Source organism: Gracilinanus agilis, chromosome 1, assembly GCF_016433145.1.
Source record: "Gracilinanus agilis isolate LMUSP501 chromosome 1, AgileGrace, whole genome shotgun sequence".
Classification (NCBI taxonomy): domain Eukaryota; kingdom Metazoa; phylum Chordata; class Mammalia; order Didelphimorphia; family Didelphidae; genus Gracilinanus; species Gracilinanus agilis.
Window position 1 is genome coordinate 59,631,369 of NC_058130.1, and position 21,794 is coordinate 59,653,162.

The window sequence follows — 21,794 nt, forward strand, 5'->3', positions numbered from 1 at the left end:
GTCTTTTTGGTCCTCTGAGCCTCAGTTTGCTCATCTATAAAATGAGGCAGAGACATGAACGCACTTCATTGTTGGTAGAGATGGTGCAGCCATTCTAGAAAGCAATTTGGAACTGGTTCTCCCCTCTGTATTCTCTCTCATTCTAATCCATTCTGTATATTCATGTCAATGAGTGGGAGTGCAATGGAAAGGCCACTTGAGAAGCTAAGGAGCCCTACTTCTGTCTTCATGGTACCATGAGTAAGCCATGACTAAGTTTACACCTTTTTGAGTCAAAGTATCAGATTTAGACTCCAAGTTCCTCCTTTAAAAATAAACTAACCAACAACAACAACAAAAAAATCCTCACCTTCTATCTTGAAATCAATACTAAGTATTGGTTCCAATGCAGAATGATAAGGGCATAGCAATGGGAGTTAAGTGACTTGGTCAGGGTCACATAGCTAGGAAGTACCAATGGTTATATTTGAACCCAGGGCCTCTTGTCTCTAAGTCTGGCTCTCAATCCATTGAGCCACTAGCTGACCCTCAAAAATCCCTTCTCATTCTAACCTTCTTTGAAAACCAATTTCCATAAACACTACTTTTGTTATGTCAAGTTCATATCCAAGGACCACCAGTGGTTCTCTATTGCCAATACCATAAAATCTAAATTCAAATTTGAACAGTTGAGCCTGAAGTCAGGAAGACTTAAGTTGAAATCTAGCCTCAGACACTAATTAGCTGTGTGACTTTGGGCAAGTCATTAAAAAAAGGGTCATTTGCCTCAGTTTCCCCATCTTTAAAATAAGGATAACAACAGCACCTACTTCTCACAGTTGTCATAAGGATCAAGAGATATTTATAAAGTACTAAGTACAGTGCCTAGCATATAGTAGGTACAAATTTTAGCTATAATTATTAAATTCTGCCTAGCTTTCAAGAGTCATAAGTTAGCTCTACTCTACTTTATTTAGATACATTGTGTAGCACATTGGAAGGAATATTGATATTCAGTGATTAGAAAACCAGTATTCCAATCCCACTGATTTGAACAATTAGATTCTAATTGTGTGACCTTCAGCAAATCACTACATTTTCCAGTGCCCAGTTTCCTTATCTATAAAGTAAAAAGGGATTGAGCCAAATGGCCGCTGAGGTCCTTTCCAGTTCATGTATGAATCTATGATCTGCATTCACTTCCCTCCAATGGCACTGACCACAAACTTGCCCTACCACTTTTCCATAAGAATCTATACTTCCTCTGAATTGGGTCCCATCAAATATTCTGGAGGTCTTTCTTGTACTGTATGGGAACCAGTATAATATCTATATTAATTGTCTGTTATTCTTTGCTTTTAATACCTATCCAGCCCACCTCCTTTTCCAGTTGTACATTTCTTGGATGAAAGCAAGCAAGTCTGACAATTCTAAGACAGGAGGTAAGGGTTTAAAAAAAAAAAACAAAGATAGGCTTTATTTTCAGAGAGAAGATGTTAACAAAAGATCTGTGCCATTTTTCATTCTTCTTCCTATTCAGTTCTGCACCCAGTTCATTTTCCACCTGCATAGTCTGTTCAAGATATAGGTACTAATGTATAAAATCTGTAAGATATCCATCCAAATGTATGTCATGGTCTGGGCATTGATTCTTCATTCAATTGCTCCTTCTTCTATGAAGAGTTAGGCTGAGTTCTTTTGAGTGATTTGGATCTCAATTAGGGGATTTCCAGGATAGTAGGGCTTGATGCGATCAAATGAGATTGTCTTAAAAGCTTTGCTTTGTTTTGAAAATGATCTTCCATTTGGAGTCTCACTGGAAAACCTCCATGATGATGATAAATATCTTTGGCAAACATATTTCTGTTTTAAACCTAAGCTAATTATTAATGATATAAAAATCGATGAAGTTTTTTGTATTGTTCCATCCTTCCAAGAGATCTGAAATAATTTTTACATGTGCTTGGGAAAACCTTTACGTGCTTTATTTTGCTTCAACAAATAAAAAAATGTTTAAGTGCTAATTAATAAAGAGTGGGCTCTTCTTTCTCTGAATTTTTCAGGATTACTTGTTTTTTTTTTTTTTTTTTTTTTTATTAAACCCTTAACTTCTGTGTATTGACTTATAGGTGGAAGAGAGGTAAGGGTAGGCAATGGGGGTCAAGTGATTTGCCCAGGGTCACACAGCTGGGAAGTGTCTGAGGCCGGATTTGAACCTCGGACCTCCCTCTCTGAATTTTTCAGGCAATTAGGTGACTATCAAAGAAATGGCACACCAGATCTTCATTTATGAAAAGCTTGCCAATTCTTTCTGACTGCTTTCATTAGGATGTACTTTTTAAATGTGTAGATTATCCTAGCAAAGATTTTGCAGAGATGGGAAAGCAGATTTAATATTCTCTTGAGAATTACTTTTGGGGGGTTGGAAGAAAGTCTTTTGTCCTCATTCAATTATCTAGAGCAGTGGTTCCCAAACTTTTTTGGCCTACCGACCCCTTTCCAGAAAAAATATTACTTAGCATCCCCTGGAAATTATGAAATTATTTATTGAACTCAGAATAGCATGTAATACAAAAAAATGTGGCCATTACCACCTCCCTAGATTGCTGCAGCACCCACCAGGGGGTGGTAGTGCCCACTTTGGGAATCATTGATCTAGAGAATCATCATTCAATGGCCACAGAAGTATATTGTCCCAATAGCCCTTCTCCAGATATACTTGGTCTAGTTCAGCAGCTCTTTCCATCTTTGTTTCATTATTTAATTTTCTAAAGATCCTAATATGGATTCCTATGAGGCTCTGGCCAAACACTGAAGGCACACGTTTCTCTACTCCTTTGCTTAAGACAGTTCTTGTCTTGTAGGACCCTTACACCTGGGTGGCTAACTGTGTAGTGATTCCAAGGGTGGTGATGAACCCTTCTAGCACATACTGACTCCCACACCAGCCTGTTATGGTGCCTGGAATCGTTATTGCTGTTCAGTTATTTTCCATTGTATCTGATTCTTTTGTATCTTTTGTATTCTCTTGTATCTGATCCCATTTGGGTTTTTCTTGGCAAAGATCTTAGAGTGGTTTACCATTTCCTTCTGCAGCTCATATTAGAAATGAGGAAAATGAGGCAGACAGAGCAAAGAGACTTGCTCAAGATGGCGCAGCAAAGAAGTATCTGAGGTCAAATTTGAACTCAGGAAGATGAGTCTTCTTGACTCTGGGCCTGATACTTCCTCCACTGTACCACCTGAATGCCCTGTTGTGGTGCCAAGAATGCTAACTATTTAAAAGGTGTTGCTGCTTTGGATCTAGAAGACCTCAAATCTATCAGGTGGAAAGGATGAAGGAAATCTCGGAAGGGATTGCTCATAAGCCTGTGAGGCTAGCCATAGATGGTGTTTTATCATGCTGAGGCATAAAACAGTTAAGTTTTCACTGGGACATCAGGGAAGCTTGAGAGAATGGCTGAGATTTGAGAGAGACATGTTCCCTGAAAAGAGGCACAGCAAAGTGATCTTGAGTATTTGGGGGCCTAAGAAGAGGGGAGGGTTCAAGGGGCATAAGACTTTGGATACACTCAAAAGAAAGAGTAGACATAGCAACACAGAAATATCATTTATTATTTCCTAATCCTGCCCAAGTGCTGCCACCAGCTCCTCCTATAAGCTGTTTTGCTCATAAAATGATATAGGTCTTAAGCAAATTTTCTAACCTACTCTAACATTAAAAGCATGTTTACCAAAAGGACTTTTGAAGTCAACCTTAGTGGAAACTTGGTAGAGGATGCTGACTACCATTTAATCTTTTCTTGATGGATTCAGTGGTTTTCTTTTCTTTTCTTCCTTCCTTCCTTCCTTCCTTCCTTCCTTCCTTCCTTCCTTCCTTCTTCTTTCCCTCTTCTTCCTTCCTTNCTTTGGATACACTCAAAAGAAAGAGTAGACATAGCAACACAGAAATATCATTTATTATTTCCTAATCCTGCCCAAGTGCTGCCACCAGCTCCTCCTATAAGCTGTTTTGCTCATAAAATGATATAGGTCTTAAGCAAATTTTCTAACCTACTCTAACATTAAAAGCATGTTTACTAAAAGGTCTTTTGAGGTCAACCTTAGTGGAAACTTGGTAGAGGATGCTGACTACCATTTAATCTTTTCTTGATGGATTCAGTGGTTTTCTTTTCTTTTCTTCCTTCCTTCCTTCCTTCCTTCCTTCCTTCCTTCCTTTCTTTTTCTTTCCCTCTTCTTCCTTCCTTTCTTCCTTCTTCTTTTCTTTTTTCCTTTCTTTCTTCCTTATCTTCCATCTTAGAATCAATACTGTGTATTGGTTTTAAGGCAGAAGATCAGTAAGGGCTAGGGAATGGGTGTTAAGTGACTTGCCCAGGTCACACAGCTAGGAAGGTTTGAACCTAAGGACCTCCCGTCTCTAGGTTTAGCTCTGGGCCACCTAGCTGCCCTAAGTGTTTTCTTTATGGACAAACAATACTCTCCTGCTATAACAGATGGGGACCTGTGTTATAATACAGTGATGTCCCTCGGACCTTTCAAGGTGTGCAAGGCCATCCGCCAATACACTGAATGGCTCCAGACTCATATGCTTACATCCTATTTCTTTAAGTTCTGCTAATCAGTTGTATACAAAAGCTGGACCATGGACCTGAGGGTATCTTGGAGTACAGTGTACAGACTTTGTGACAAAAACTCCCATAGCTCACAATCCTTTCAGGTTCTTGCTTTATGTACCAGATGGCTGAAGTTGCAAATAGTACCCAAAGTAGCAGCACTCCCAGCCCTCATCAGAACCAGAGAACCCACATCTGATGTTCATACTGACCTGGCTATCCAGTCCAAGCAACAGAAGCATAATAAAAAAAAGAATGGCCCAAAACATGGGCAGCGGCATCAATGACACAGCTTTCGGGTAGGCAATGAAGGCCAAGCCTGGACCTACGGGAGGGGAAAGAGAAAATGGGAAGGGGGCAGAGGAGAGGAAAGTAGTTAGTAACCAAGCCTTCTGAAAAACCAAGAGTTCTACTGGAAGGTAGGAATAATTTGGGTCTGTCCAGCCATTCCCCAACCCAAGCAAGGGGAAGGAAGGACCTGGGGACCTTCCCTAGGGGACGGGCAAGGCGAGTCCAAGCCGCAGACAGCTCAAGTTCAATTTAGAACCAGGCAGAGTCAGTTTTAGCATCTGTCTCCAACAGACCCCCATGAGACCCAAGGGAAGTAGTGTACATCACTCCAAGGTAGAAGCTGGGAGAGAGGAAATGAACCTGTTTCACAGGAGGATGGATGTGGCTTTTGGGGAGAGACTGAAAAATAGAAAGCTAAGGCCGATTCCTGGATCCTTTGCAAAGCAGGTTCTTCCTTTTACCAGGACAAACCAAGCTGTTTAACAAAGGGAGCTTCTTGGTTTTCATTTTCCAGAGGAGCAGGGAAAAAAAAAATCTGAAAATGATCTTGGGAGGGCACTTCCCAATATTCAGAGGGAAACAATGGCACGAAGCCATTCTCTGGAGAATTCAGGCTCTTGTTTTGGGGGAAGAAGTCTCATTGTTTTTATCCTCTCCTAGCTGGGTCAGAGATCATGGTACAGGTTTAAATACACTAGAACACACACTCTCTCTGCTAGCCCACCAGAGCAGAGAGACACACACGCTACTGAGCCCTCTGGGCAAACAACTAGCATATCGACAGATGTGACCGGATGCTTTCTCTTTGGTCTCCTCTGCCTCACCCGGATCTGCCTGTCCTAGGTCTGAATCTCAGACTTTAGGCTCTGAGCCAAATGGTGAAATGCTGAGTTCTACTCACAATAAAACAGAGTTCTCCAGAAAGTGAAATAAGAGGTTTAAGGGAGGTCTTTCTCTCCCTAGCCCAAGGGAAAAGAGGGATTGAGGTGTCAGTTGGAGCTATTTCTCCAATAAAGGATTTTTGGCTCAGGAGAGGGGGCACATTTGCAGACAAGAATAAACTTTTCTTATTTAGGTGCGGGCACTTGAGCTATTTGAATGTAGGGTGTCCCAAAACTCTTAGAGTTGTTTTAATCTATTAAAACTTTAAAAGACTTTTGAAATTCCCATTTTTTTTTCCATCTGGGAAAAAAGAATGAGAACTCTAAGGAAATATGGATTTTCTTCTCCTCTCACTTCCATGACCAAGATCAACTGGAGGAAGGAGAGCAGATGCCTAGGAGCGTGGCTCATCAAGAGCCAGGCAAGAAGGATACAGGGAGTCTAGGTAAGAAAATAAAGAGGAACAATGAGAGAGAAATTAGGGGGAAAGGGATGGTCAGAGAAAGAAAGGAGAAACAAAGTTGCAATTGACAAGAAAAAAATTTAGGGAGAAACAAATGGAAAATGATCCAAGACATTTGGGGAATAAAATGAAGAAGAAAAAAAAAAAAAGCAAAGTTTTACCAAATCAACAATTAGAGGAGTTAGAATGGAAAAGACAGACTGAGAGGGCTGTACAAGTTTAGAAAAAATGTGACTCCTTTGGAAAGAGAAAGCACAATTTCCTAGGGGAATAAAGACAATGTGCCTAAGGAAGGAGCCTAAGGGAGGCAAAGATTTCTAGATGGGAAGGAAGGGGTGGGAGTTGAGGGGCTGGCATTATTAGAACATAGGGCATACTCAGGGGCATGGAAATTGGGTGGAAAGAGCACTGGCTGAGTTGAGAGCCAATGTGATATTTAAAAAAAAAAAAAAACAGTTCAGAGGACCTGGGCTCAAGCTCACCTTCTAACGCTTGTTATCTATGTAACCGTGGGCCTTTAATGTTCTTTCTTCTTAATTTTTTCAAGAGTAAAATGAAGGGGTTGGACCAGATGGCTTAAATCTATGATTAGTTGGGTCCTAACCTGGGCTGTACCAATCACTAACTATGTTACCTTGGACAAGTCAGTCTCCATAAAAATGAACCAGGTAAGTTCCTTTTCCATACAACCTATATTCTACCTGACTATGATTCTGCCCTATGAAAGGGAAAATAAGCCACCCCCTTTCATTAGCGAGTATTTGGTTTGAATGAGGCAGAGGAGAGAATATCTGGGCCCTGTAGTGTCTCAACCCTGTAGAATTTCAATCAGGAAAAAGGGGAGTGATCATATGGATTGAGCCCTTGGAGACTTGGACATGATTTTTATCACCTGGAAAATTAGGAAGAGGTAATAGGAATAATCATCATACCGGGAATTTCTCGAGCACTTCAGAGTTTAAAAAGCACTTGACATGTTATCTCATGTTAAGTTATCCTCACAACAACCCTGTGAGGTAAGTAGGTAGGTGTGCTTACACCGATTTGAGGAATGAGGAAACTACGGTTCAGAGAAATCCATCCAGGGTCACACAACTTAGGAACATGTAAGAGAGGTAGAATTCAAACTTGACTCTCTTTCTGATTCCAGAACCAGCCCTCTGTCCACCACACCTTGCCAAACTGGGCATTTCATATGATTAAAAGAATCGAGGCCTCTGTCTTCCAATGCACATCATACAGAATGATCCAATCATTTTTAGAATTTAGAGGCAGTGTTGGACGGGGAAAGAACGTTCTGTCTGGCTTTAACTCCTAGCTTTTCCAGAGGCTGGTGTGACCTGGTTCCGTCTCTCTGACTCCAGTTTCCTCCTGTGTCAAAGGAGTAGGTTGGACTGGATGGTCATGGAGTTCCCTTCCAGCCCCAACATGCTCAGATTCTAGGAATCTGGGCCTTCAGGGAATGCCTCTTACCTCTCTGGTAGAAATCTAAATTTCCATTCAGGCTGTGGTCATTATAGTGCACATGTAATCAATTCAAGCCAATTATGATGCAGATACAAAACACCCTTCCCCAACCCCAAACTCTGCATGTTATCAACTCAATTGTTTCTGTATTTCCGTTTTGCAGTTTTTCTAGAAGCCTCCTGGGCTTCAGAGTGGTTGTCTCTAAAAGCCAACGCTGCATTATCAAGAGAGAAGTCCATGTGAAGGAACCCAATCCCCTTCTGGTACCTTGGAAGACTGTGACGAACATAAATCACTCTCTGCTACATTTAATTTGAATTCCGTTCAGCTCAATAATTATCTCGTTCCAAGGCGCTAGGCTCAATACGGAGCTTGTTAAAAGCTTATTAGAGAAATAATCAGACTCCATTTGTTGGCACTTCATAAATCACCAAGGGGAATAAATGATAAAGTCATAGCTTGAAGTCTTTGGCTAAGGACAGAAGGTATTCAGGCTGACACGCTGTATCAATACACTCTTCTGCTCAACTCCAGTGTCTCATCTTTCCTGGGAAGGAAACCCAGGGTTTTTAGAAAGCTAAGCTCTGGCATCTCCCAAGTTAGAAAGCTTGGGATGGACCAATTATCCAAAAACCAGCCCAGCCTATTGGAGGATGAAGAGACCTATCACCACAGACCACTGGCAACCAGCTGATGAATTCTTTTGGCCAAAGTAATCCACAATAATATCTGCTGGACCACAAAGAGCCTCAGAAGTATTCCAATGCCTCAATGTCCTCACAATACATGCATCTACCTATATGCATATTTGTGTTTACACACACATACACACACTCACACACTCACACATGTACATATACCCAAACTCTTTCCAGGTTCTCAAAAAGAGTACAATTATATCTAATGAATGCTACTTTATTTGCAAATCCTCTTATAAAAGAAAACTGTCTTTGCTTTATTCCTCAATTTATAGACTCTATCCATCTCTCCAGCACACAAACCCAGGCAGACTATGAACAGATTTTCTAGATATAGCTAAATGTGCTCTTGGGCTACCCTACTTGAGGTGTCCCGAAACATCAAAGAGGCAAAAAGGCTGAGAACCAAATGAATTGGAAAATATTCCCTACTTAACGGTGCACTGTTATTGTTTTAAACTGGAGTTTGCTTGGCTAAGGGTCATGGCAGATGAAAGTAAACTGTAGAGAAGATAGATAGATGTTCACCTCATTACCCATGGAGCCTCACTTCAATGTGACAACTACAGAGTAGAAATTGTCTTGGATTTACCAAGAAAATACCAAGAGGTCAGTGAAAAAATGGCCTCTTCCTACAATGGTAGAGGTGGTTTGGAGCAGTCAATAAGGGGTCATCAGTAAAGAATTCTGGAGATGTCTGGAGAGGCCAGAGGAGCACTTAAACTGGTAAGTATCCTAGACATCCTCAGACACATCTTTGGGGAGTAGAGTTTATCTAAGAGAGCCATATCAATAGAGTGTTGCAGTCTAGAAATGTGTCTATCTGTTTAGGGGACATGGAGGAGGGGAAGAAGGGAGAAGTTGGTAAAAGAAGAAGAGAAAGTGGATTTCCATCAAGGAAGACTTTACCATCCCTGAGGATTCAGAATAAGGAATTAATGACTTCAGGACACCTCTATATGTAATGACGTGAGAAGCTATGTGGGACAGTAGAAAGATCATGAATTTAGAAGGCAGGAGACCTGGCTTCTCATCTTGTCTCTATCATTTACTAGACCCAAACACACCTCTGGTCCTCCGTTCTTGCCTCTGTGCAATGAGGAGGCTGGACTACCTTATCTCCAAAGATTCTTCTAGCTCTGATACTCTATGATTTTACAAAATGCATGCATAGATTCTTTTGCTTATGAGGGAATGAAGAAAGAATGGCCAAGGAGAGACTTGGGAAGAAATCCAAGGGGGCAACATGGCTGTCTGAATTTTTCCTGTGTACACACCTCTATTCCTTTGGAGTTGCAGCCAACTCCATTCCCAGTTACTGCCCCTGAGAGAGAAAACAACAGCACTGGCCTCACCACACTTTGAAGCCATGTGTCTCTTGCCCAGAACAAATCTCAGGAGAGCTTTCCTTATCTCTCTACCTGCCTTCTTCTGAAACCTCTGAGGGCCTTCAGGAAGGCAGCAGTTTCAACAACAGATTAAGTTTCCTAGTGTGGATGGGTGCCGAAAAGCAATTGGGGAGATGGGGCCCCTCTGGGCTAGCTGAGGATCTTCCTGAAGAAAGATTCTGCCTGCCCATTGAAGGCGATATTCTCCTCATAACCCATTTCAAAATGGACTTATCACCAATAATATCAACTTTACGAGGGACGGCTCAAAGACGGACGTGACCCCGAAAAGGTCTGGTTTTCACAGCTAAAACACCGAGAGCAAAGTGCAAAATACAGAAACCAAGGCTGAGAGAGTCGTAATCAAATTACAGAACCGGCAGCCGATTTTGAGTTTCCAAATGGATTTGCTTTAAGACCCAGTGGGCAGCCAGGTGGCCTCTAGTTGACCTGATTCATGGCTGACCCCAATTGCCTGAGTTGAGGGGGAGAAACCATCCTTCCTTTTCTGCCCCAGCATCAGTCAAACCGCTATGCAGATGTTGTGCATTTTGAAGCAGGAGTCTAGTGCTTAGGGGAAATTCCTGGGGTTCATTTGAAAACCTCGTTTGTTTCCTTTTCCCCCCAATGCCCCCTTCCTGGCTAAATGCCTGCAGAAGTTGGCTCACACACTAGGTGGCAGTGCCCACCATCACTGCCACCAATACCACCATACCTGACTCGGCCACATCTGCAATGTCCACCCCTTGTTCTTGTGCCATGAAGCCCAGGACGGAAAAAATTGCGAAGCCAGACACAAAACTGGTACCACTGTTCAGGCATCCCAGCAGCATACAGTCCCTAAGTCACACATATTTCATGGAGCAAGTTAATTCAAGGACGATTGTACCCCCGGTCCCTACTTCTTTTTTTTTTTTTTTCTTTTTCTGTTTACACATCATCGATTAGCTAAGTCACGGGCACCCCTGGGGAGGGAAGACTTGCCTGTAGCAGTTGTATTTGTAGTTGTTATAGCTTCCCAGCGAGACCATTGCCCCCAAGCAAATAGCATAGGAAAAGAAGATTTGGGTCCCAGCATCAATCCAGACCTGGAGGGAGAGAAGTGGGAGAGGAAGAGAAAGAGAATATGACAAGGGAGCTAGCTCTAGAGAAGGGACTACTCAGTCATCAGGAGAGAGGATCTTATGGGACTGGGGTGCCAGAAATACTAGGCACCCAAGGGAGCTTTCACCCCACCAAGTTGGTGAGTGGCAATTATCTGAAGAATAAGTAGGCTGAGTAAAGGAAATCCAGTTCTGGTCCTGGATCTTAAATGTGTGGTTTTCTTAACTCATTGACTATTGTTTGGATTCAGCACTTCCAAAACTTGGATGTTTTATTGAAAGAGAAGCCAGCATTCTAGGCATCAAATAGAAAGCTGATTCTGAAAGAGGAGGTGAAAAATGAACTAGAATTTCATCTATTTCCCATAACCCTGAGCAACTTCTTTTTTTTTTTTTTTTCAAATGAACTTTTACCCAAGCTGAACTAAAAATTAAAGCAGGGGAAAATACTTCAGGATTTGAACCCAGGGCTTCAGTAGAAGAAAAAATAACTGCCAAGCCAAACATGAGTGACTGGCCTGGATGTTTTAATGCATTTCAGAAACTCTACATAAAAGGAAAAGTTGGATTTCTCCCTGGGAAATAGAGAATCGGGAAGAAGAAGAAGAAAAAAAAAAGGACTAGACATCAAAAGACCTGTGTTCAAATGCTGACTTTGCTAGTTCCTGGGTCTATGACTTTGGCCAGTCATTTTACCTCTGAGAAAACTCAGTCTCCTCATCTATAAAATGAAGCAGTAGGGTCAGATGGCTTCCAAAGGACACAGAGCTAAATCTGATCATCCTAAATGCATGCTGGCATGAAGGTGTGGTCTCTGAATGCTAAGACTTTTGCCATTCTGATGCCCCTAAAAGGTGGGAAAATATGAACTACTTCTAAAGATCACTGCTCTTTTCAGAGTTCCCCTTACCTCACTCAGCATCTTCCTCTGGAGACCCCTGTATGGGAAGAACTCCCAATCTTTCCTCCAAGCAAGGCTCTCTTTGTCCCCCTTTTTTCTGACTCTACTTGGGAATGGAGGAAATGGGAGGGAAGAGGGGAAAAGCTATCCTCATAAAAATGTTCTCCCTTACCTTGTCCAGAGCCTAACTCAGATTCTATAATTTTACAGCCTCAGAATCCTTTGACATAAAAAGATATACACATGGAAAGAAACATTAACACTTTCAACAATGACCTTTTCAATGAGACAGTGGAAAAATACAACCTATTAGCATTCAGTGCTCATCTGCATCCAAGAATAATGGAAGAAATGTGTTCTCTGCCACTCTGCCTCCTCCCCAAAGCCCTGCACCTGGTTTCCCTGCTCATGGCCCCGAGTCTCAGGAGACGCCAGTGAGAGAAGTCCAACAGCACCTTACCTGTGGATCCAACAGACGACCGGCATCAGGGTACAAATAAAACTTGATGCCAGAGGCAGCTCCAGGAAGGGTGATTCCACGTATTAACAGCACAAGAAGCATGAGAAAGGGGAATGTAGCTGTGAAGTATACAACCTGGAAACAGAAAAGAGCAAGGAAATTGTGGGGTACCATTGACTTTTATTCTTTGTATCTCCCCATCCTTTCCCCTGAGATGAATTTGCCCATCTCTCAAGTTCATTTATCTTGCTTCACTTCCAGATTTGTGAGTACATACTCCCAAAGGAACACACGCTCACACACATTTAGGTAGAATCCAAAGAACCAAAGAATGTCAGAGCTGGAAGGGACCTTAAGACATACAATTGCAGAGCTACGAAGGCCATTTTTAATTGTCATATGAAATCAGAAAAAAAAAAAAGTCCCTCTACCAATAGAGATGGACAACTCTCACAATTTTAAACAGAGTTCCCAGAGTTCCCTGAGCATTGAAGAGTTACACACTACTAATATATGTCAGGGGCAGGACCTCAGCCCACATCCTTCTGACTCCAAGACCAATGAGTTTAATTCCATTGACTCAGCTCTGCCACGGATCTGGAAGGAACCTTAGAACAAAGAACAGTAGAGTTGAAAAGGACCTCAGGGATCCTCTGGTCTAAGTTCCTCATTCTTTTCATGAAATTAAGTAAAAGAGGCAGTTACACAACAAGTTAGTGGCATGATATGACCTTTAGCTCAAGTCTCTTGATTTCACTAAACTGGAATTTTGAGTAAAGAAGGTTTCAGTTTTGTTTCTTTAGAAAGATCATTTATGAGAAAAAGTTTATAAAAGAAATCCAAAAATAATTCAAAAAAATCTCACTAGCTTTCAGGAGAAGCCCTGGAGCCAAGACACTTTCATATCTTATTTCATAAATAAGTGGCCTTCTAGCCCAGGCTACTCTCTGATAGAAAATATTTCTACTGTCCACCTGTCAAGTGGTCATCTAACCTTTCCTAGAAGACTCTCTCTGTGGGTGAATGTACTAACCTTCCTCCCCAGCTCTAGGAAGCCCATTCTACTTATGGACTACCAACCCTGTTAGTGCTCTCAATCTTCCCTTAGGCAGGTAGGGAAGGGGACAGAGCCTTGGACCTGGAGGCAGGAAGACGAGTTCAAATACCGCCTCAGATATTTACTGGCTGTGTGACTCTAGGCAAGTCATTTAACCTATGTATGCCTCAATTTCCTCACTTATAAAATAGGAATAATACAAATAAGAACATATTTGTATGCTTGGCACACAGAAGATGCTCTACAAATGTTGACTGTTATTATTACTTGACTCTAGCTTCTATCCCAAAGTTCCTAGTGATGTGGGGGCATCAACATTTGTGTCTTGTCCAAAGAATTGACAGCTCAGGTAATCTCCAAGGTGAGGGAACAAGTTTTATTGAGAGAAAGAAGGCAGTAGAATGGCTCTGGTGATGGAGTGGCCATGGTGATAGAAAGGCTTGGCTGTGGGAAAAGGCTCCAAGAGGTTTTCAGGTGTGCTTTTTATCTTGATTAAATACAAAGGAAGACATCATTTGTTTGGGTAGTTGTTGCCCTGCCATTCCCAAAGAACTGATGTCCCTTTACTCATGGTTTGCCTCATCCATGTGGTCTTACCCATGGTTCATCTTGTTTCCCCACTGGTTGGGGATAGAGTGAAAACTACAGTGCAAACTGAATACTAATGACATGCTAAACACCCTGCCGGATTCTGCACAGACTCTAATGGAGGAAAAGCCCCCAGACCCAGTGCCTAGGTTGACTGGCCAGTTACAGAGCTCCTGCCTACATAATGATAGCAATTTATCAAACACCTTCTAGGACCAAATACAAGTTTAATCCCTCTATCATTCTACAATCCTTCAAATACCTGAAATCATTATCATCTCCCCACCCAGTCCCTTCTCTTCTCCTGACTGAATATTCCCATTTCCATCAACCAATCTTTTTGTTACTTATTTCTCCACCATCCTGGCCACTCTTCTCGGTGTAGAACGATATGAAAAGCCTCCTTTTCAATGTCTTTAGAAATATTAAGAAATAATACTGAAAACTAATTCTAGATTCATACCTCTTTCTCCATTAACAAGAAGGGTGAATTGAAGATTCACCTTTTGATGCCCCCACTTCACTAGAACTTTGGGATAGAAGCTAGAGTCAAGTAATAAGAAAATTCCTTTTCTTAAGGAAATGGATTAAGGGTTGGGCCACAGTATGCCTTATCTTGTCTAAATTGGATTTGTTGATCCACCTGAGGCCAATAGATTTTCTCATCTCTTTTCTCAATCTCCTAAAGGACCGAAGCTATGATTTCATTACCTTGTGCCTCCACCCACCCACTTCTCCTTTCAGAAAAGATCATATTTATAATGACCCCTAGGAAGAAATTCTTTAAAAGGAGAAATAGAAAGAGCTGGATAGTGACTATAGTTATAGGCAATGATTGCAAAATCCCTAAACTGTGCTTTATTTTTTTATATTATTATTATTTTTATTTTTATTTTTAAGATTTTCCCATAGTTACATGTTTCATTTCTTTCACTCTCCCCAAACCTCCCTACCCCCCCCCCTTAGCTGATGCACAATTCCACTGGGTTTTACACATATCATTTATCAAGACCTAATTCCATATTATTGATAGTTGTACTAGAGTTATTGTTTAACGTCTACATCCCCAATAATATCCCCATCAGCCTATGTGTTCAAGCAATTATTGTTTTTCTTCTGTGTTAAACTGTGTTTTAACATGTTGTGATTTTTCTTGTTTCTATGCCTCAAATTCTCATGGGGGGAGTAACAGATCTCCGGGCATCCAGAAACTCCAGTATGGACCTCTCTCTCAAGCTAGAAATGGGATATTAATATTAAACTAAATGAAATTTGTTTCTGGCAGACCCTTGTTTTGTTGTCAAGTCATTTCCAGTCATGCATGACTCCTCATGATCCCTTTTGGAGGATTCTTGGCCAAGATCCTGGGGTGGTTTGCCATTTCCTTCTCCAGCTCATTTTACAAATGAGGAAACTAAGGCAAACAGGGTGAAGTGACTTGCCCAGAGTTACACAGCTAGTAAGTATTTGAGACCAGATTTGAACTCAGGGAGATGAGTTTTCCTGACTCCAGGCCTTGTACTTTATCCACTATGCCACCTCAATGCCCTAAAATCCTTAGTATGGTATTAATATTGTTTTCTTTTGATATCTATATACATTCTACCTTTTTGACGTCCTTCCAAAAATTTAATTTCTAGCTTTGTACCCAATGCTCTAAGCTTTTAAAATTCCATCTTCTACCCTAGACCATGAGAATGCATGTTCAAAATGAGAGCAGTCCCATGAGGCAGGCAGAGAGGGTATTATTAGTTCCATTTTACAGATTTGAGGAAATGGCAGCTCAAGGAGTTTAAACGGTGTGGCCAAGGTCAGATAATTAGTTAATAGTGGAGCTCAGATTAGAACCCAGGTCTCCTGAGACCCTGTGTAGGATCAGTGTCTAGCAGAAAGATTCCACTCCACCGCTGATTAAGCAGCAATGTGGAAATTTTAGACCAATTTCCAACAAGTAATGAGACTAAGAGAAGTGTCTTTTCAGCCCTGAATTAACCCCTTCAATGCCAGAGGATCCTTAAATCTATTTCCATTAGCTGAGCACTTTGTTTAATTGAGTCAGGATTATTATCATATTGGAATTCACATTCCATTTATTTGTATATCATTGAGTCTGAGCTTCCAGTTGATTTTAAGTTCTTTGAGGGCAGAGGCACATTTTGTTAATCCTTATTTATTTAGCACTGAAACTAGAAAATAGAAGCTGAGCATCTATTAAAAGAATATCAAGATTTATTTCAAACAATTCACCATCTATCTGCTCTGACTTCTGGCTATATACCCAATGACATAACCCAAATTCATAAAAAAAAAAAACCACAAAAAACAAAAACCACAAACTTGACCAGGCTAATAAGACTGGAAGGCTGATTCTCCCTCTAAATGATCTGGGGCAGCTAGTGTATTGAGAGCCAGGCCCAGAGATGGGAGATCCTGGGTTCAAATCTGGCATCAGACACTTCCTAGCTGTATGATCCTGGGCAAGTCACTTGACCTCCCCTGCCTTGCCCTTACCGCTCTTCTTCCTTAAAATCATTACTTAATGGTGATTCTAAGACAAAAGGTAAGGTTTAAAAATAAATAAATAACGACGATCTGAGACCCAACCCTAGTCTGGTGCTTTGCCCATAAATGTTGGTCAAATTTCAGTGCCCAACAATTCCCTGACACATGAATTTGGAGATCTTCAAATCAAATCAAAAGATTCCTATTAATATACAAATCTGTTAACTTGCACGAAGTAACAGCATTTGTGGTTGTTGAGTCATTTCAGTCGTGTCCAACTCTCTGACTCCATTTGGTGCTTTCTTGGCAAATACTGGAGTGGTTTGCCATTTCCTCCTCTAGCTCCTTTCACAGATGAGGCAGAGTGAAGTGAGCTGCCCAGTGCCAAATGGCTAATAAGTGTCTGAGGATAGATTTGAACTCAGGAAGTCAAATCTTCCTGACTCCAAGCCCAGAGCTCTATCCAATGGGTCACTTAGTTGTCTCACTAATCACTCACTTCCCCATCAATCCAATATCATTCAACAGGCAGCCTGGTAAGGTGAAAAAATAGTGAATTGAGAGTCAGGAATCCTCAGTTTTCATCTCAACTTAGTCTTTAACTCTCAACACGATCACGAACAAAACACTTCATCTCCCTGGCCCCCATAGTCCTCGCTTAGAAGATGAAGGGCTTAGACCATATGGTCTTCTAGCCTTTCCAGCTTTAAAATTCTCTAAATCTCCAAAATTCTGGCCTAATAGTTACTTCACCCACTGCATAACTTTCTGCGGTCTCCATCTTTGTACATGGCACCACCGCTACACTCTTTTGCCCACCTCTCCTTGTTGAAAATCCTGCCCTTTCTTTAAAGCCCAGTTCAAATTTTATTGCATGAAGCTTTCCCTGAGAAGAGCAGCAGAAAGTGGTCTCATTCCTCACTAACTTCACGGAGCCCCTTATTGGCCCCTGTCTCAAGCTTACTGCTTTCTCCTTGGGTGGTGTAGGAAGCGCCTCCATGTCTACTTTTTACAAAGTTTCCAGTTCTCTAAGATACCCCACACACACACCAAAACCTTTACCTTCTGTCTTAGAATCAACATTAAGTATTGATTCCAAGGCAGAAGAGCAGTAAGGGCTAGGCAATGGGGGTTAGGTGACTTGCCCAGGGTCACACAGCTAGGAAGTGTCTGACACCAGATTTAAACCCAGGATTTCCCTTCTCTAGGCCTGGCTCTCTTGTCCCCTGGGCCACCCAGCTGCTCCTTCCTTAAAGTGCTTCTCATACAACAATCCTGAGAAACATTACTACTGCTGCACCTATAATAAGCAGTGTGAATGGTGGGCTAGGGATCTTTGGATTCAGGAAGAGACAGGTTTAGGTCCCACCTAGTGGCTGCTTAGTGCCTTGGACAATGGACCATGACTCTAAGTTCTAGTTTGACCAGAAGGGCCTTCAGGGCCATCTAGCCCAACTTCCTCATTTTAGAGTTGGAGAAACAAAGACCCAGAAGATGAAAGACTTGGCTAAGGTCATACAGTGATGTCATTAGGAGGACTCACCAAAACAGGAGTTCCCCATACTGATAAAACCATGGATTTGGAGTAAAAAAACAAACACAAAACAAATTAAAAAACAACTTCTAGACGATGAAACAAGGAGTACAATTACTTGACCACATTCTCACAGATGGTGACAGAGCAAGGAGTTAAACCCAGGTCTCCTGGCTCCAACTTCAGGGTTCTTACTATACCACTATGCTAGGATTTGCCACATAAATGAATGAATTTTTAAAAACAAAACACATAAAAACAAATGAATAAAAACCAATGGGGCCTCTGTGTGGCATAGACTAAATGATCTCTAGGGGCAATCAAATTCTATGGCCCCATTCTTCTTGGGCTTTGGGGTGGGGGTTCTTCCACAATCCCCTGAGGGGTGGCTGGGGTGTCTTGCATCAACATATGAAATGCTTGAGAGAAAAATAATCAAATGAAACTCCTCCTCCCTTCCTGAGGACAAGCTTCCCTGTCTCCATCAGTCCAGCCCCATCCCAGGAACCCTGGAGACATGTAGACTGCCCAAGACAATAGCTGAAGGCCATGAATGAACTCCTCAGAAGCTGCTGGGCAGGCACTTCAAAGCCTACATGGGCTTCGAGGGCTCCCACTATTGTGGCAGCAAGCCCTTGTTTGTAGCAAAAGGGTCTTAGGTCTGGAGTAGGGGGTGGTTATTGTTTCTGGAGGCGTGAGGGGGACAGAGGGCTCTTTTTTTGTTGTTGTCGTGTTGTGTTTTGTGTGTGTGCTCAAACTGGAATTAAACAGGCTCCCCCCTTTGTAATTATATCCCCGTCGCCTCATTTAAAAATATATTTTTGTTTTGTAAAATTTGCTGATCAGGAGAGAATGCTCTGGAGATTCACTCTCCTGCTTTTTAAATATGTCCTCGGGGAGTCGTGCCAGGAGAAGCTAAGGCCAGGGGCGCCACAAAACTGGTGGCGGAAAGCCCATCAGGCCTTTTCACAGGGCATGGTATTTTTCCGTTCTACCAACCCATCCTTCGCAGTTCTCTTAAGTCTTTAGAACTGAAATACACGTGGCCCACAGAAGAGGGAATTGTACACGGCTGCCTTTTACCAGGGCAACGTGGGCAGGAAAGAACCCTTGTGTTGGGAGGCATGAGATGGCCAGTGACTGACTATGGGATTAGTTGGGTAAGTAAACCACAGGAGTGTTGCAGACATCTGGAATTAGAAGGGATCTAAGAAATCACCTGTTGCTATCACCTCATTTTACAGGACAAGAAACAGGTTCCCAGAAAGGACATCATTGGCTAATCATTAATATAATGGAAAACTCAGGGCTAGAACCCAAGGCTCTCTGCTATTAGTCACCATGTGATCTTTCCCAGGTATCTGGTATGAAATGTGAAGTGGAGAAGGGATTGGGATAAATCAAAGGTTCTTGGCATGGGACCCATAAAGGAACTACGATCGGGAGAAATGCATCTTTATCTTCGTTAAGCTCTGACTGAAATTTCATTTCCTTTAATTATTTCACAACATAATTCTGAGAAGGAAAGAGTCCATAGGTTTCACCAGAGGGATCTAAGACACAGAAAAAATGAAAATAATAAAGTTGGGGGCAGCTGGGAGGCTCAGTAGATTGAGATGGGAGGTCCTGGGCTCAAATCTGGCCTCGGATACTTCCTAGTTGTGTGACCCTGGGCAAGTCACTTAAGCCCCATTGCCTAGTTTTTACTACCTTGGAACCAATACATAGTATTGATCATGAGGCAGAAGGTAGGGATTTAAAGTAATAATAATAATAATAAATAATAATAATAATAAAGTGAAGACCCCTTAGACTAGAAGAAGGGCTTTTTCCAATCTGAAGATTCTATGAAATATGAAGACTTGTTACTCTTTCTACTCTAGAACTCCTGTACCAATTGACTGTGGGATGTGGGGTAGGTCACTTGCCTTCTCTGGGTCTCCCTCACACCTATCTGTAAAATGAGAAGGTTGGAGCAGATGGTTTTTAAGGAAGCACCTGCCGGGTCTAAAAATCTGTGTTCTATGGCCCAGGGCCAAACACACACCTGCCAAGCTCCAGAGTGGAGCCCTGAAAACAGATAAAATATAATTGGGAAATGTTTAACAAAATAAATAAAAATCCAACATAATGTTCTTTTGTGGCTTCCTACATCAGCCTGCAGGGATCCTGTCTATGAGTTGACACGAATGTTCTAAGGCCCTTTCCATGTCTAACGTGATGGCTTCTGAGGTCCCTCCTTCTCCTTCTAACATTTCCGTTTTCCAGGTCGAGTCCTGCTCCAATATCCTCTGTTCTAAAGTTCCTTCAAGATTTAAACTTTCTGTATTCTAAAGTCTCTCCCAGTGACATCGTTCTAGTCTCCAAAGTCCCCCTGGCTCTGACTTTCTCCAGTCTAAGGTTCCTTCCAGCTATAATCTTCTATAGTCTAAGGATGTTCTCTTTCTTTGACCTCTTATCTGTCCCTGGTAACTCTGATACTATAACAGACGTTTCAGGTGAATTGCCAGTGTGCAATGGGGAAGGAAGGTTCCATGCCAGGAGTCCCCCGCTTTGACAAATTCCAAGTCTAAGGGTGGGAGGTGGGACCAGGAAAGTCCAGTCACTACCACAGTCTGTAACCTTTTGCATTCTTTTCACTTTCATTAAAAACCCAGAAAAGTCTTTAGGGTGTGAGAAGAAAAAACTTAGTCAAACACATTCTTTTGTGTAAAGGTAGCCACAAAGTCCAACCACACCCTTGTTTCTGAAGCACAGGTTGCCAAAAGGTGAGGTAAGGAAGGATTGTGGGAAGGGACCCAGGGAACCACCAATTCACACCAGTGAGGGGCAGCAAAGTCTAGTGACTTGCCTCTTTTGGTCATTCGTTCCCTACTCCTGGGGTGGCTCATCCAGAGCTTACCATCAGTATTTTTTTTTTGAGGGGGAAGACTTTCTGAGCACACATGGGACTTGGCACCAGAACACCTGGGTCTAAATCCAAGCTCTACTATCAGCTAGTCTGGGCAAACACATCATTTACTGCCCCCAGCACTTCCAGATCCTTATCTGCCATGGGAAGGTCATCATAATACACATCCTAACAACCCCTTTAAATTAGAGACAAGAGGGGGCTAGCTCAGTGGATTGTGAGCCAGGATCAGAGATGGGAGGTCCTGGGTTCCAGTATGAACTCAGATGCTTCCCAGCTGTGTGACTTTAGCTAAGTCACTTAACCCCCCATTGCCTAGTCCTTACTGTTCTGTGTTGGAACCAATACACAATATTGCTTCTAAGTCAGAAGGTGAGGTTTTTAATTAAAAATAAATAAACAAATAAATAAATGAACGAATGAATAAATAAATAAATAAGTGCGTGGGCAAATAAATAAATAATTGATTGAGTGAATGAATGAATGAATGAATGAATAAAGTGGAGAGTGGAGCTATTATTAGCAAGTGACTTGTCTAAGAACTAGGCAGTAGGAGAATGATGACTAGAACCCATGTCTCCCAACTCCTCAGTCAGTGTACTTTCCTCTGCAGTCCACTGGCTCCTCCAAGGAGGCCCTTGAAAGTGCCATCAGCTGCATGCCAAAGCAAGCATTCGCCTGGGGCAGAGATTTGTTGTTTAAATTCTTTGGTCAATTCAGACACCGCCTTAACTTAGTCTTAGTACTTCAGTTCTTCACCTGGAACATGGAGGAAATGAAGCCAGCTCCAACTGTTGGACAGCAGAGCCTTAACTCTGGAATAAGGGGACCTTGGTTCAAATCCTTGACCCTTACTACTTTTGTGACTCTGGGCAAGGTATGTAACCAGTTTGGGTCTCTGTTTCTTCATCTACAACATGAGATCAACTAAATGGTCCCTGAGGTCCCTTTCGGCAC

At 42.0% G+C, this 21,794-nt stretch overlaps 1 protein-coding gene across 1 annotated transcript in view; it reads right to left on the bottom strand.

Annotated features, from left to right (window-relative positions):
* Window positions 1–21,794, bottom strand: part of SLC6A6 (solute carrier family 6 member 6) — a 155,132-nt gene that overhangs the window by 19,360 nt on the left and 113,978 nt on the right. The window contains exons 7-10 of the mRNA XM_044667842.1: window positions 12,246–12,380; window positions 10,766–10,869; window positions 10,497–10,621; window positions 4,805–4,917 (exon numbers count right to left, since the gene is read on the bottom strand). Of these exons, the coding sequence (XP_044523777.1) occupies window positions 4,805–4,917; window positions 10,497–10,621; window positions 10,766–10,869; window positions 12,246–12,380 (477 nt within the window). The remainder of the gene's footprint in view (window positions 1–4,804; window positions 4,918–10,496; window positions 10,622–10,765; window positions 10,870–12,245; window positions 12,381–21,794) is intronic.